The sequence below is a fragment of the Trichechus manatus genome, unplaced genomic scaffold, assembly GCF_000243295.1.
Source record: "Trichechus manatus latirostris isolate Lorelei unplaced genomic scaffold, TriManLat1.0 scaffold00025, whole genome shotgun sequence".
Lineage (NCBI taxonomy): Eukaryota > Metazoa > Chordata > Mammalia > Sirenia > Trichechidae > Trichechus > Trichechus manatus.
Window position 1 is genome coordinate 17,932,447 of NW_004443961.1, and position 16,009 is coordinate 17,948,455.

At 37.6% G+C, this 16,009-nt stretch overlaps 1 protein-coding gene across 1 annotated transcript in view; it reads left to right on the plus strand.

The window, feature by feature from the left end:
* ADAMTSL1 (ADAMTS like 1) overlaps positions 1 to 12,214 on the plus strand; it is a 200,224-nt gene extending 188,010 nt beyond the window's left edge. The window contains exons 10-13 of the mRNA XM_004373511.1: positions 2,925 to 2,975; positions 7,513 to 7,717; positions 8,961 to 9,108; positions 12,019 to 12,214. Of these exons, the coding sequence (XP_004373568.1) occupies positions 2,925 to 2,975; positions 7,513 to 7,717; positions 8,961 to 9,108; positions 12,019 to 12,107 (493 nt within the window). The 3' untranslated portion in view covers positions 12,108 to 12,214. The remainder of the gene's footprint in view (positions 1 to 2,924; positions 2,976 to 7,512; positions 7,718 to 8,960; positions 9,109 to 12,018) is intronic.
* The last annotated feature ends 3,795 nt before the right edge of the window (positions 12,215 to 16,009 follow it).

Below are 16,009 nucleotides of genomic sequence, written 5' to 3' on the forward strand. Positions count from 1 at the left end.
ACATATTCAAGCACATGTACAAGCATGTATGCACATACACATACAAATTGAGACCTAAACACGGGGAGAATTTCTTAAAGTCTCTAAATGATATCCTTCTTCATCATTCTTCAAGATGTACTGTTTGCTTAAGAAAAAAAACAAAGCATCTTAAAGGTAAGCAATAGGAAATTAGGTTTAGATACGACTGCCTTCCCCTCTATGACAGTGTAGTGAAAGGCCAGGGCCATGGCATGAGCCCCAAGAGAGAGCAGGGCCCATGCACGCAAATATGCATTAGTGGGACTGGACAGAGCACCATTGTTTTGATATCTTTCTGTTTTCACAGGTGCCATAGAGTCATTTTATGAGTCTTCACCATGATCCATGCCAGAGAAAGACAAATATAACTGTAGTTTTGCTGAATTCAGGTTTAAAGCTCCTTGTTGAAACAAAAACAGAATTTCTAAATCAGTCCAAAGCAAAACCCAACATCGTGAGTTGTGTGTAGTCCCCCTTTTATCTTCCTCCTTCTCTTCTAGTTGGTCTCCTTCAGTGTTTCTGTCTCCATTTGAAATATCATCAGCTGATAAATCAGTTGACAGGGATCTGCAACAGTTCATTCTAATATTGAAGATGACAAATTATAGGCATAATTTTTTTCAGGAGAGACGCCAATAATATATATTTCTGCATTTAGAAATTGATATAAGCATTAGTCAAGATACTGGGGTCAGAAAGAATGTAACTTCAGAGTCAATTTGATTTATTCCTTAACTACTATGGATAACAAGTATATGTCCAAAATTATTACAAGAGTTTTGGAGGTTGGCATTCTTTAAAATGTAGTTCTTAAATTCCTTCAATTACTAGATTAAGAACCATGGGAAAGAGATCACATGATTCTAACAAAAGGCAGAATAAGCCTTTTATTTTCAATTTCTTGTCTATGAGAAGAAGGCAGAAGAGGCTAGAAAGTTTTTCTAATTCCAAAAACAGGGAGAACTGTTTAATGTCATATTCATTGTATTCTTGTGGTAAAGAGCTATAGGATTTTGAGCATGTCAAAAGGGACATCCAGTTTCATGAACCTTGTTACTGAGGGTAATAAACACACGACATGAAAATTTACTCATACAAGTCATGTAAAATAAATAGTGTTCCAATAAAATAAATAAATAGTATTCCTCCTGTGAATAGAAATCTGTCTTCATAGCTTTGTTTCCCATTTTCTTTCAAACAAATTTAGTTGTCTCATTACCCTTACCTTTGAGTAACTTCTTCAGAAACACCCAATCCTCTTTTTCCCTCCCTCCCTCCCTCCTTCCTCCTTATTTTTCATGAGTGCTATTCTTTATCTTTCTGATCCACAAAAGTACATCCAGCTCAGTCTCCCTATTTGGCTTTCTACTCAAAAGCTTAGGTTTGCTAGCTATATAAAAAGAACATACTATAAGTTTGATGAGACGATAGGGCTAAAGCCAATTTATTTATTTAAATTTAAATATAAACATATTAAATATATAAATATTATATGAATATATACCCATCCATCCCAGGGATACAGATAGAAATATAGGTTCCTTCACTATTGCAGAAAGGGGCTTCCTGTCATTTGTCAGTTGCACATTGAATGTCTTCTGCCCATGCCTTCCCTACTGTGCTGCCGCAGGGTGCCATCTGTGTACTAACTAGACAAATGTTCTGTCCATCTCCCACTCTTGATGGATGGTGTGTTGTACTTATCAGAGACATGAGTCATAAATTTTCCACAAGCCAGGGGACTAGGTCTTAGCAACAAGCCAATCCTACCAATTGGAAGTATTAGTAGAAAACAGTGAGGTAGGTGAGTGTAGTTTATTGGAGTCCCAAAGGCCCCTATGGGGTCCTGGTGGCGCCATGGTTGAGTGCTCAGCTGCTAATTGAAGGGTCGACGATTAAAACCCATCCAGTAGCTCCATAGATGAAAAGACTTGGCAATCTGCTCCCATAAGGATGACAGCCTAGGAAACCCTATGGGGCAGTTCTACTCTGTCCTATAGGGTCACCATGAGTCGGAATTGACTCAGCAGCACCCAACAACAACAGCAAGAAGGGCCTCTAGGGACTTCTACACAGCCTATAATGTCATTACTTGTGGCTCCTTGAGCTTCTACTTTCCAGCCTCCAGACCTCACAGGGCTTCTCAGGGTACCAAATATACTCACGGCCATGAGAGTTACAACCACCCCTGTAATAACAGTTAATATTGTATAACATTTTATACAGCACAAAATTTTTTCTGTGTGTATTTACAATTTAACTGTGCTACCATTGTTTTGGTAGGTAACTTGCTTTTTTTGATAATTGCCTAGTATGTTCAAGAGTCTCCCCCTCCCCTTATAAAACACCCAAGTGGCTGCTTTCCAGGTGTTAGCAAAACCCTTAGATCTGCCAAGAGAAGAAAGCTATTCGCTATGCATGCTACATAGTATTGTCAGTTCCAAGGTACATAGTTGTGCTTAAATAGCTCTCTCTTTCATCAGAAGTGAGACAGTAACAGTAATTGCTTGTTGAGCATCTGGAAGTAACATTAATAATGATGATGATAATAATAATGACCTCATAGGATGGATAACTTGGGGGATTAAAGAACATTTACAAGCTTATTGTGTCATATTTAATGATGAGGTGCCAAGTTTTCTTGCCACCACCCTTTCCAGTGGTATTTCCTGCTTGGATCAGAGAACTAATTATACTAAGCGGCACCCTTTCAAAGAACTTGCCCCATTCCTAAAGCACATGCTAGCATAAAGATATTGAACTGTTTTAGTCTTGTATTTCAGACTCAATTTATGAATGTTGTTTTGCACTTGTATAAAACAATATGTATAATGTAATCATTTAGTGTTTATTTTATTGTGTGTACCTTCTACTCAGAGGGTTGGCATTATTGTTCCTAACAGTGACGGATACAAGCAGATCATGCCTTATGACCTCTACCATCCCCTTCCTCGGTACGTAAATCAATCATCCTGATGCTAGAATGCTAGAATTAGTAAATCCGTCTTCTGCTGCTTCTTTGTTTTGTTTCATTTTGTTTTTAAGTTTCTGTGTTCTTGTGTAAAAAAATAATAATAATAAGATGGTAGATGGTATATTTTGCAGTCTATCCTGAGCTCTGCTTTTGAATAATACTGGCCTGCTCAGATTATAAGCTTGTCATTCAAAAACCATTTTAAGATAGGATCATATTACATTGAAGTGGACACAGTAATTCACTGTGATTAGATACAGTGTATGGGTTTATGTTTTGTCTTTCTTTCACTCCCTTTGTCCTTTTCTGTTTCCTCTGCAATAGGACCCTAGTCGTTAAAAGTACTGTTGCTAACTGTTAAACGCTGTGGCAAGTATTATCGCAATACCCACGGATGTGGAATTCCAGATGTGCTGTTACTCTGCATGTGGACTTTCGATATTCTGTTTTTATTCCAATGAAATTATAATTAAGTACAAAAAGTCAAATTTGTTTTCATATTCTTGTAGTTCAGGACATTTGAGGAGACTTTTTTTTCCCAAACCATAGAATTCCTTGTGCTGTGTTGCTTTTTGAAAGTACAATATTTTTAAGAGCTAGAAAAAATAATGAAAGTACTTTAGGATCTTTTAAAGAACTTGTCCTCTTTATTAACATGGTCATAAGAAAACTGGAGAAGCTGAGGAATAGGCTAGCTAACGAGTTATCACCTGCTATGGTAGAAGCAGCTCCACAGATAGCAGAAACTAGAATTGGGATTCATTAACCACTGGGCTAAGAGACTTTTGCTCTGTTCTCTTTACTTGTTTGGCCCCCAGGTAGTCAGCTGCTATTTAGAACCAAGGGTTTGAATAGGACCATAAATACTTGGAATAATCCACAAAAGTGTGCTGAATCCCAAACTAAACCAATCCCAGAAAATAATTTGTGAACTGTGAAATACAGCAAAGCTTAATTGAAAATCTCCAAATCCCTCATGAATTAGGATCTAAATAGAGACCCGTTGAGATCTAGTCCAGCTCCCCAGTGAAACTTCATCCTCCCACTCCTTCCCCAACGATTATACCCACACACCGTGCATATATATGTACACAAATATGCATATATGTATATATATTACATGTATATGTGTTCACACATATATATCCATACACATACATTTACATATATATGTATGTAATACATATACACCACTGAACATTGTCAGCCAGCCTCTAGTAGATGCTTCCAGTGCCTGCCAGGGAGCTCACTTTTCACCATTCTAATGGTAGCCTACAGAGAGGGAGATTTGACTTACATGATGTATGTTGTTGTTGTCAGGTGCTGTCGAGTCACTTCCCACTCATAGTGACCCTATAGGACACTGTAGAACTGCCCCATAGGGTTTCCAAGGAGCGGCTGGTAGATATGAACTGTCGCCCTTTTGGTTAGCAGCCAAGCTGTTAACCATACGCCACCAGGGCTCCATATGATGTATAGTTAGTTGGACTTTATTTTTAAGCTCTTCCACTAAGTGCTTACCTCATTAGTCAGCTCCTTTCTACTTACCTATGACTATTTGATAAAGACAGTGAACAGCTTTAGGATGCTCTTGATATATCATTACGCTTGTTTGATCCAGAACCAAACTTATTTATTAAATTTCTTATGGAAAAAAAAGTGAATGGAAATATCCAAAGATTATTTTGACTGAACCAAGATGTCATTTGATTTCAATTTCTGTAACTGTAAAATAGGTATCCCTAGCACACATGTAGGAGCCCTGGTGGCACGGTGGTTAAGCACTCGGCTGCTGATCGAATGGTCGATGATTCAAATCCACCAGCTACCCCAAGGGAGAAAGACGTGACAGTCTGCTTCCATAAAGATTACAGCCTTGGAAACCCTAAGAGGAAGGTCTGCTCTGTCCTGTAGGGTTGCTATGAGTTGGAATTCAGCTTGACGGCAATGGGTTCAATGCTGTGTGAAGACCGCATATTTCAAAGTAAAGGCAAAGTTGGGTGTCAGGGGTGGGCAGCATGAAGTTTTTGTTTTTCCTGTAATGGCAGGTCCTAGACTTCTTTCATATGTATGATCTCTCCTGTTTATGTTTCTCTGGCATGGCTAATGCCTGTCTTAGGTACAAGTTGATTTCTTATATGTTGGGATTCCCCCCAAAATGCCTAAAGCCTAGTATTCTCTCTGGTGTATTGAAATCCATCTCCTTGGTGTTTGTTTGCACCATTTCCCTATGTTCACTTCTGGCATGTTCACGCATCACAATGGGAGAGGACAATTACCAAATAAACAGACTGTATTTCTTACCCTTCACACTTTTGTTACTAAGCTAGTTCTAAAGTTAGATATGCTGCTTTACAGATCAAGTCTTAGTAAATGGAAGTTATTTCTGCAAGTATGTTTTCATTCATAAGAAGAACCAAGGCTCAAAAATGTTCTCAAATGCCAGCTACTCACTGATCAAGGCAGAAAGTTCTACTTATTTAAATTACTTAAATGGATTTAAGACCACAAGTATAGATACAAAACTCAATGAGTTTTTAGATTGTTCTTTCCTGCTTTCAGTCTTCGCTTAAACAAATATCTGGACATAATATAAGAGGATAGTCTGATAAAGTCTCTAAATTTATAATATATATTTTTTTCCATATCCTTCTTAATTTTGAGAACATCTTAAACTCAAATTTAAGTCAACATTTATGTGTTTAAAAAATTAAAAGCCAAAGGAGTTAAACTATGTGATATATGAGCTCATGTGTCAGTCCAGGAGAAGGTTCTTGGATGTGTCTTTTTTATTCCAAGCACTTAGCTGGTCACTGTGTTAAGATATTCTAACTGATGCCTTCTCTCATCCAACTTTCCTTAAAGCACCCAGACATGTTTTGCTTTCAAATCCCACATAATACTATTATTACACAAGGATTCATATGATATTTTTTCACGTAGAGAACTGTAGTTGTGTGCTGGAATCGTACCATAAATTCTTAGGATAATTTTAGCATCATTTGTCTCCCTGTGATTACTGAGGAGGATTGAGAAGGATACTTATTAGTGTTTGTGAAATTATACTATGGATCAGGCCCAAGTGTTAAGACAGAAATTAATCACTCTCTCTTTAGAAGGGTCGAATTTAGGGATATTAGAGTACCAATTAAAATATGTGATCTTTCTATGACCTCCTAATGTTCTAAAAGATTACATGTACATTCAAAAATATTTTCTCACTTTACTGTCAGATCAAATCCAATATGAATATGGACTTATTCTGGGAAACATGCGTTTTTCAGCCTCATGCAGAAGAAAAATCAAGCTCATATGTGCACAAGTCCTACTTATAGAATAATTAATGTCTCCATGCAGTGCCTGTATAACAGAGTAGAACTGCCCCACAGGGTTTCCAAGGCTGAAATCTTTACAGAAGAAGCCTGCCACATCTTTCTCCCATGGAGAAGCTGGGTGGGTTTGAACTGCCAACCTTTTGGTTAGCAGCCTAGCACTTAACCACTGCACCACCAGGGGCCCTTTCAAACTATTCAGTTGAATCAGCTTGATTAACATTTTATTTCTCCCTCAATGAAATTATATCTCTCATAATTCTAAGAGAAATCTTAAATCCTCATCAATAAGTACAGTATATGTAAGAAAGTAAGCTCAGCATCATTTGGTCCCCACATTTCTGTTTTTAGAAATTCTGTATTCTCTAAGGCTGCAGAGAGAGAAGAGAATTGGGTTAAGATACCTCTCGGCTCCTGCTCCCAAATGAAAGCTCTGAAAAATCAGTGGAATTCTCTTGAATGTTACTGACAATAACCTTACTTAACTGTATCTTAAGATTCAGATGTTATCAGCCTTCCAGCAAAAACCAAACCTCTTCACAATTCCAGGAGTTCTTTACTGAGGAAGCTCTTAGCATCCTTCAACAGCTAGAGAATAAATAGATAATGCCTATACTAACACTTCTGTTCCTCAGATTAAGGATGGGACTGTTTGAACATCAAAATCATTCTGAATCCACATAGCCTCAAAGCTAAGGTTACACAAGCAGGGAAGAAGGAGTGTCTTGTTTCTCAAGTAAAAAGTATTCAAAAGTTAAATAAGAAAGTATTACATTGAAAATTAAAAGTACCAGCCCAGGTACAATTTTAGTCTTAGCCATAGATATGTGGTGAGATTTAGTTTAAGGGAAAAAAAAAGTATTGAAACTATAGGAAGAAGGACTCAATAGCCCTCTTTTTAAGGTAGATTACAGACAATACAAATATCCGTGTGGACATCTCTGAAAAAAGGTAATTTCTGACATTTTTGGGATTCATGGTTACAGAGCACTTTTGCGAGTGTTGGATCCTTTTCTCTCTCACTCATCAGATTTTAAGGAATAGATGGTTTCTGGTTCTCTGGACCATGACCTCTCAGAACCTGATTATCCCGATAAGGCACTGGGAACGGGGTTGGTCTGAAGGTCGCTGAGGAGGTTTGGCAATGTGCATGTCTGCCCTGATGACTCCGCCTTGCTTCTGTAGGTGGGAGGCCACCCCGTGGACCGCGTGCTCCTCCTCCTGTGGGGGGGGCATCCAGAGCCGGGCAGTTTCCTGTGTGGAGGAGGACATCCAGGGGCATGTCACTTCAGTGGAAGAGTGGAAATGCATGTACACCCCTAAGATGCCCATCGTGCAGCCCTGCAACATTTTTGACTGCCCTAAATGGCTGGCACAGGAGTGGTCTCCGGTAACTGTGCCTTCTTTCTTTGTTGGTTAGGAGAGTAAGTCCACTCTTCCCTCTCATCATCACAGCCCCATCTGATACCCTGTGCAAACTCCCCACTTCTCCTCTTGGTGTGTCTGGAAGCCTACCAACTTAGCTTCTGGAATAGGAACGGTGCCACAAATCTAACATGACTGAAAAAAAAAGATCTGTCATCAAGTTCCTTCAGAAGGCCTCTATTGCTCCCCAGACAATGTTCCCTCAAATGGCAAGGGGAAGCCAACACCTTTCAAGAGTAATTGAGGCCCAGTGTCTGATCCTGAAGCTGTAAGAGTTGCTGTAATGATAGAGCTCAGTAGACCAAAAGCTTGGTTTCATTTTTTTTTTTTTCTTATGCTACATCCAAAGAGGGTATGGGTGGAATAAAATAAAACTATGTATGTTGTTCATTGAAAACAATGAATGAAATGAAACTAGCACAGTAATTAAAACAAAAAAAAATTTTAGCAATTAGGGAAGCTGATGCAATTAAGCATAAAATGTGATTCTTGGTTTCCTGGCTACTAATGCAAAAAGGGAAATAGAAAAGGAGATAGAAAGATGAGGAAATACACCATTGTGCCCACAGCCACAGAGACGACAAAATATTCTTCACAGAGCCAAGTGGCTTTGTGGCAGCTGTGACGTTTCTCTATGTCTGGATTTGCCACCAGGAGTATAAAATTACTGGAGGTGCTAGCTGCTTCTGGCCGTTGAATCAGTTCTTTAAAACATTGTTTTGTTTTGTTTTAAATTTCAATATAATCAATTGGATCAACCATGCTGCAATATAAATTAATTATGATGAGAGTCAAAACAAAATTTAGAATCTATGTGGGGGCTATCATTTCTCATACTTTAAATGTAACAAGTATTAGCAAAGTGAGTAAAGAAAAATGTGGTGCTAATAAGTAAAATTGGGGAGACACTGTTCAGTTTGTTTTCTCCTTTCCAGTGCTTGGTTTGAGACTTTGCACACAGTAGGTGCTTAAAGATTGCTGACTGACTAATCCAAATCTAAGAAACTGAAAGTGATTGAATTTTCAGCCAGCCCCACCCCCAAGTAGCCAGACTTAACAAAGATCCCATGACTGGTAAGAAGTGGTACAAATCTGTCAGAGTCCTCATACAAAAGGCAGGCCATGTATTAAAAGTCTTAGCTCGGAAATGAAGAGAAGTAAACAAGGCTTTGCCTGTGAGTCTCCTCTCTCTTGCGTTCTCTTTCCAGTGCACGGTGACATGTGGCCAGGGCCTCAGGTACCGTGTGGTCCTCTGCATTGACCATCGAGGAATGCACACAGGAGGCTGCAGCCCGAAAACAAAGCCCCACATAAAAGAGGAATGCATCATACCTACTCCCTGCTATAAACCCAAAGGTAACTGGACACGAGCTCCCTCTTGGGTCTTGTACTTGCTTGTGCATATTCAGATTTTAAACTCCTTGGAATATCTTTAGGTATCCCAAGCGTTCTTAGTAACTATTCTTTGTAACTTCAACTGTGCTAAGTGGACTTCATTCTTTTTGGAAAATCTTTCATATAGTTTTGACAGCAAATTTTTAAGCACTACCTACAGAAATCCGTGTGTTTATATAATTCTCTCCCCAGTCCTAAAGTTGTTTGAAGACTATTGCTGAAAAAGAATCAGATCTGCTTGAAAGAAGGCCAAATTTTATAGAAATATGTGTGATTTACTGTCTGCATTTCTTGCTATTAAAAACAGTGCAGTGAATCTGTGTGTCTGTGCTTTGCTAAGCCTGAAGTACATTGAGAAGCCTCATACTTCAGACTGATAAAACAGAAAACTGTTGCTTTTTCTACTGAAAATGAAAATGTTACTATGACACTAAATTCCAGAATCACAATTTGAAATGAAATGTAAATCAGAATGTAATACACATTACAAACTATTTTTTTTAATTTAAGAAAATTTTACTTAGTGATCAAGATTAACTGTAATTAGACTGGGTCTCTCAGATAAGCATGAATACTAATCTGATTTCTGTCCTAGTATTGTTACCAATCTGTGTCAATGAAATAGAAAAACCCAAAGTCATAAACCATTCAGAAATAAAAAGTTCTTTATTACAAACTTCCTCCTATTTTTAATATTTGGTATAGTTCCCACCTTTTTCTTAATGTATTTGTTTCAAACCATTAAAGTTCATTCTGAAAATCAGCCACAATACAGCTTGTTATTGTACGATAGGTTTTCCTTGGAGGGAGTAAATGATGTCATGAAATCCAAATTAACGATATAAAAGGAACATACACAGGCAGTCCCCAGGTTACGAACGTCCCACTTATGTACAATCCGGAGTTGTGAACCAACCTCCGCCTGCAAAGCCTATTATATTACAAATTCAAGGTACATACAATGGTTCATAATAACAAATGGGCACTACTTTGTGGCACAACAAAACATTATTATTATTACTGTATTATTATGGTAAAGATGTTTTAGTGCATCTGGAAGTGTTTCTTTAATGTTTTTTATGCTTAGAAAGGTACATTATATACTATATACTGAGACAAACATTTGACTAACTGACGTTAGATATGGACTGTACCTAACTATTCCACCTTATATACAAATTTGACTTAAGGATAGATTTAGGAACGGAACTCATTCATAAACCAGGGACTGCCTGTGTGTGTGTGTGTGTGTGTGCGCGTGCATGTTTTTATATATATATATATATAATGAAATTGTAATTAATTTTAGTAAGTGTAGCTCTTTCTCAGCTCAGTTTCCTCATCTGTAAAATAGTAACTACCTCAGAGATTACATTTGGATTATATTAGATATAATGCAAATGAGGTACTTAGCCCAGCGCCTGGCATATAGTAAGTACGCTACAAATGTTACCTTTTAACTCTTGACTGTAATTAGCTTCCTCAAATATAGTAGCATGGGCCTTTAGTACATCTGCTAGGATTTATTGCAAATCTACAGTAAAGTATTGCAAGTCTACCATTAGTGCCAAATTGAATGCTCCCTTATTGAAAGACAGATCTGCAAGCTCGTGCTGTCAGAGATGGCTTCATTTGCTGAGTCATTTAGTTGGGGGATGTGGGGTAGTTGTAAAATTATGTATGTATAGGTACTGTGTCACTATGTTTAAAATATTAGTAAACCTTTCGGCTTTGGAAGTTCTACATTTCTCATTTGCTTTGTTTTCTGACTATAAACAATTGCTGCGCGTAGAGGACAAGTAGTGATTCCCCTAACTTAAAATAGCCAATTATTTATTAGTTCTGTCTTTACTAAACCACTTCAGAGAACAAAAAGCAGTTTGTGGTTAACAGTTAAGAATAAAATCTGGATTTTTACAACTAAGTAGTGAGATCTGTCTCTCTAAACATCATTAAAATGCCATATAATTCTATGGTGTATGCATATATAAACATATTTCTTTCATCTTTGCAATTATATGTTATAAAATGTGATAGAGCTTCACTGGCTTATCCTAGAAAGGCAAATATGCCTATAAATGATCCTAATAAATATGTCAGAATGGGAATCTTGGCAGTTACTTCTGTAGGAGCAGTTGTAACCTCCCTCTTTCTTTTGCTCCTCCACAAATTTTTCCAGGAAGTAGTTAGGAAGTTTGTTCTGAACTGTTTGGCAAAAGCTAGATAAATCGGTGAAACCAGTGAAATTATGGGTTTTGGACCCTAAATTGCTCATATTCTAATTGTCAGTGAGCCAAGTTGAGGTGGTATCAAATGAGTCATATCTGAAGCAAGGTTCTGTGAACTTCAGAATGACAGTGTTTTCTTTGGTTTTGAAAAATATAGCATAGATCACTCTTAGCCAAAATGTAAAAGAAAAACAAGTTAGAATTTATTAAAGGATTGCAGTATAATGTTTTGCACTTAGTGTTTGTTTCAAAAGGTAAATGTTGCCCTATTTTTTCATCGGGGATCAATGAAAAGATAACCTGGATGACTCATTATATCCATATTGAGCTGATGCCCTAGAGTTACAGCCTTCATGATAAAAAGGCTTTCCCTTGCTCTTCAACATGATAAAGGGGGCATGCCACACATAGACTAGTATTAAACACTTTGCAAATCTGTTTTTTTTCCCCCCGCTTGGAATTCCCATCATCAGGGACAGAAATTTATCTAAACAACTTACTAGTATTTGCGATGAACAACATACTAAGTTCTAGGTACGGTGCAAAACTAAGAACGGGTGGGAAGGAAAAAAGGTGGGGGTGGATTCCCCGGAACTCCCAAATGGGTTCTAACCTCTTCTTTTTATGTGCATCTGTTTCTCAGAGAAACTTCCTGTAGAGGCCAAGCTGCCATGGTACAAACAAGCTCAAGAGCTAGAAGAAGGAGCTGTTGTGTCAGAAGAGCCCTCGTAAGTTATAAAACCACAATTTGTTTTTCTTTTGAGCTGATTGGTTTAAAGAAAGCAGTGTCTCACTGGTCGTGCCTTTCATGGGTTATGAACTAAGTGTAAGCATCTTACTATGAACTAATGCGTGTTAGTTCATGAACTTCAACTAAGTGTAAGCATCTCACTGATAAAGCTTTATCAGTTTTCAACATGTTTCTCAAAACTTATGATTGGTCTCTGAATACTTTTCAAGTTTGCCTGAAATGAGAAAATTAAGGCATAGTGTTTTCCCTCTCCTCCAGACTCTTCTCTTTTCTCTTCCAAGTTGGAAAGGCCAGGGCTGCATTAATGGTGTGACAGAGACGTGATGTGAAAATCTGGGCAGCTTTTCACACTCCTTATCTCCCAATTTTGCAATAGAGCCACTCACAAAAATTCAAGAGGAAGAAAAATATATCTGCATGAAAAAGGAAGTTTATTAGCTTTCCTTGCTGAGATGGTGACCCATCTCTTTGCCCTACTTAATCATGGCCCCATAGCTTATCTATTTTATCAAGACCATGAAATTTTTAAGACTGTTAATCACAGATTTGCCAGATGCTTCAGAAGAAGAAACAAGGAAGAAAGACAAAGGTTGACTGGTCGACTGATAGATGATTGATAAGTGTATATGGATTCTACTAGAAAATACTGATAGGCATATCTGTTGCATCATTTTAGAAATAAGGGAAATGCCTTATTGATGAATTTCACCTGACCAGAATGATTTCTCTGGTTGAAGATTTTCTAGATTCAATAATTTAATATAAGTACTAAGCTCTGTGCTGTGCATTGTTACCCACCCTCCAGGAGCTTATAGTACAGTCTAGTATGTAGGATAGAAAATGGGTTCCAAATTCAACCTATAGTTTAAATTTTACTGAGATATAAATTAACATTGCAATCTGTATATACAAATGCAATTAGAAGTTTCTGACTCATCCTGTTTGTGTCTAAATCTGATATAGTTTCCCAGAACACAAATTGTGTCTCTGATTCGCACCCTCAACAACAGGTTGGAAAAGAAATCCAAAACATAGATTTGTACAATGACTAAAGGTCAATTGTGAAGAAATAGTATTCAGTCACTTGGTTCTGCAGAAAAATCGGTCATACGTTTGGTAACACATTTCTTACTTAAAAGGACAATACAAAAAAAAAAAAGACCCATTGCCATCGAGCTGATTTCGACTCGTAGTAACCTTATGGGACAGAGTAGACCTGCCCTCATAGTGTTTCCAAGGAGGAGCTGGTGGATTCAAACTGCCAACCTTTTGGTTAGCAGCCGAGCTCTTAACCACTGCGCTACCAGGGCTCCAAAAGGACAATAAGCAAAACAAATTATTTCTATACTATAAAGTTACTCCAGCAGCCTTTCTTACTTCTTAGAAAAAGCAACTAAGCATTGCAAAACTTTGGAGGAAAGGCAGTGGTTAAAGATCACAATGCAACCTTTAAGTGAACATAAAGCACAAAACTTTTTTTGTCTGTCTCTTGCTGGTATCTGGTTTGAGAGGCCTTCCTGCTGCTGGAGAGGAAGTAAGCAGTTCAGTTTAGAGGAGTATTAACTCTTTAATCCACTATGGTCCTGTTTAAGACACAGAAAGATGCCCAGTAATTGAAGTTGGTTACTCCTCATATGGATGCTTGGGATAAATATGTTTAAAGTTAGGTATGTATTATTTTACCTAAATGAACTCTCTGTTTTCTTTGTACACTATATTTCAGCATTTCATCTAAAGCATAGTCTACATATAATATTGCATTATGACTGATGTTAAATAATATAACAAAGTTGGAAATAAGTCAAAACATCTTAAAACTCATTGCCATCCATTCAATTCCGACTCGTAACAACCCTATAGGACAGAGTAGAACTGCCCCATAGTGTTTCCAAGGAGCAGAGGGTGGATTCAAACTGTTGACCTCTTGGATGGCAGCCAAGCTCTTAACCACTGCGCCACCAGGGCTCCGAAAACATCTTACATCTATAATTAAACATCTTACCCATTATTAGATACCTCAAACGAAAGCTGTAAGTGGAGTTTAATGCTTCTGCAGAAGCATTACGTAGACCGTGGTCAACCATATTTTGTAGTGAACGTTTTCCACTGAAGGTCTGATTAAGATACATTATATTTAACTTTAATCTTAATGAAATCCCTGAAGTAGTTAAACACATAGTTTTCACCGTTGAACGTATAGCCGTATATTAGACTATTAAATTTTACTCTTAGTGGAATGGAATTGCCATCTTGGCATGATTCATCTGAACTGAAGTGGACTGTAATTTGAGCGCTGGTGTAGGGCAAAGGAAATGTATGCTATTAGGCTCAGAACAATAATTAATTTTATACCAAAATGAAATAAATGACAGCTGTAGAATAACGTAATGAAAGGTATATGGTTTCCACATTTTAATACATTTACATGTTTAGTGCACTGAACCCTAGGAAAGGTCCTGTCATTTTTTTTTTTTAATTTTTTATTGATTTTGAATTTAAAAAAACAAAATTTTGCATGGTCTTAATACTTTCTTTTTAAAAACCATATAGACTGGTTTCTAAATGTATGTAGCAACCTATAATTACTCTCCAAAGTATAATGAAAAAATGATATACTGTCAGCAAGTAATTTCTTCCCCCACCAAAGAGACTCACGTTGCTTAGATTAAATGGTAATGTTTAGAAGCTGTGGCTGTCATTTCTGCACTGCTACAGAGAAGCAGGAACTGTGGTCCGGAACTGTGATTCCTTGCTTTGGTTCCAGCTAGCCTTGGAGAGTTATTTAGTGAAGCAGCAAATACTTCCCCATATGTAAAATGAAAGTACTATCACCAGCCTGTCTCGTTGAATAATATAGGAAACCATTAGCTTAAAATCTTTAGCATAAGGAGATATCCTTACTGAATGTTAGATTCTTTTGGTAACCCCAAAATGTCAGAAAAAGATTGGTTAGCACTTGGCCAAAAATATTTAGAGAGCAACCACTCAAAAATACGTTTAGAAGAAAACTATGATAAAGACTAAAAACTGAACTGCCAAGAAATAACTAAAACTTTATAGGACAGAAGAACATACCAACATTGTTGTTCAGCTAAGCTAAACATGATGCAGAAGATACAAATACAGCTGTCACTCTCACTGACTATCTGAAATAAGGATGCAGATTGGGTCCCAGGGAGTAATGTACTTACATACTCAGATTCATCATATAAAGCTGCAGCTTCAATTCAGAAATACTTTGAGACACTGATTATTTTTTCCTGAGCAAGAGCCTCGTTTATTAATAATGTATTTGATTCATATGGTGCAAAGTCATGAATATTGTTATGAATACATTTTCTTGACACGCAAAACTTAGTTCCTGACCCACTTATGGATGTCATAGTCCCTAAGCGGATTTTTCACTTGGTGGCTATGGTTTGCCTTGATCCAAGCAAGTGTTTTTATCACAGTCTCCTGAAAACAGGTGGCAAGAATTGTTAAGCAAGGTAGTTTTGTCTCTCTTCATTGAGCAGGAAGGAGCCCTGGTAGTGCAACAGTTGAGCGTTTGGCTGCTAACCAAAAGGTTGGCAGTTCAAACCCACCTTGTGGCTCTGTGGAAAAATAACCTGGCACTCTGCTCCCGTAAACATTACAACCAAGAAAACCCTATGGGGGCAGTTCTGCTCTGTCACATGGGGTCACTATGAGTCAGAATTGACTGGACAGCACCTAGCAACAACAACATGAGCAGGAAATGCTAACGAGATGCAACCCCAAACTAAGACTAAGCAACATGGGGTTTTAGCCAATGATGCTGATCAAGCACAGAAAATCTTATAAACTCAATAAAGTGAACATGCTTCAGAGAATGTCAGCTGAGGAGTTACTAGGAATCCATGCT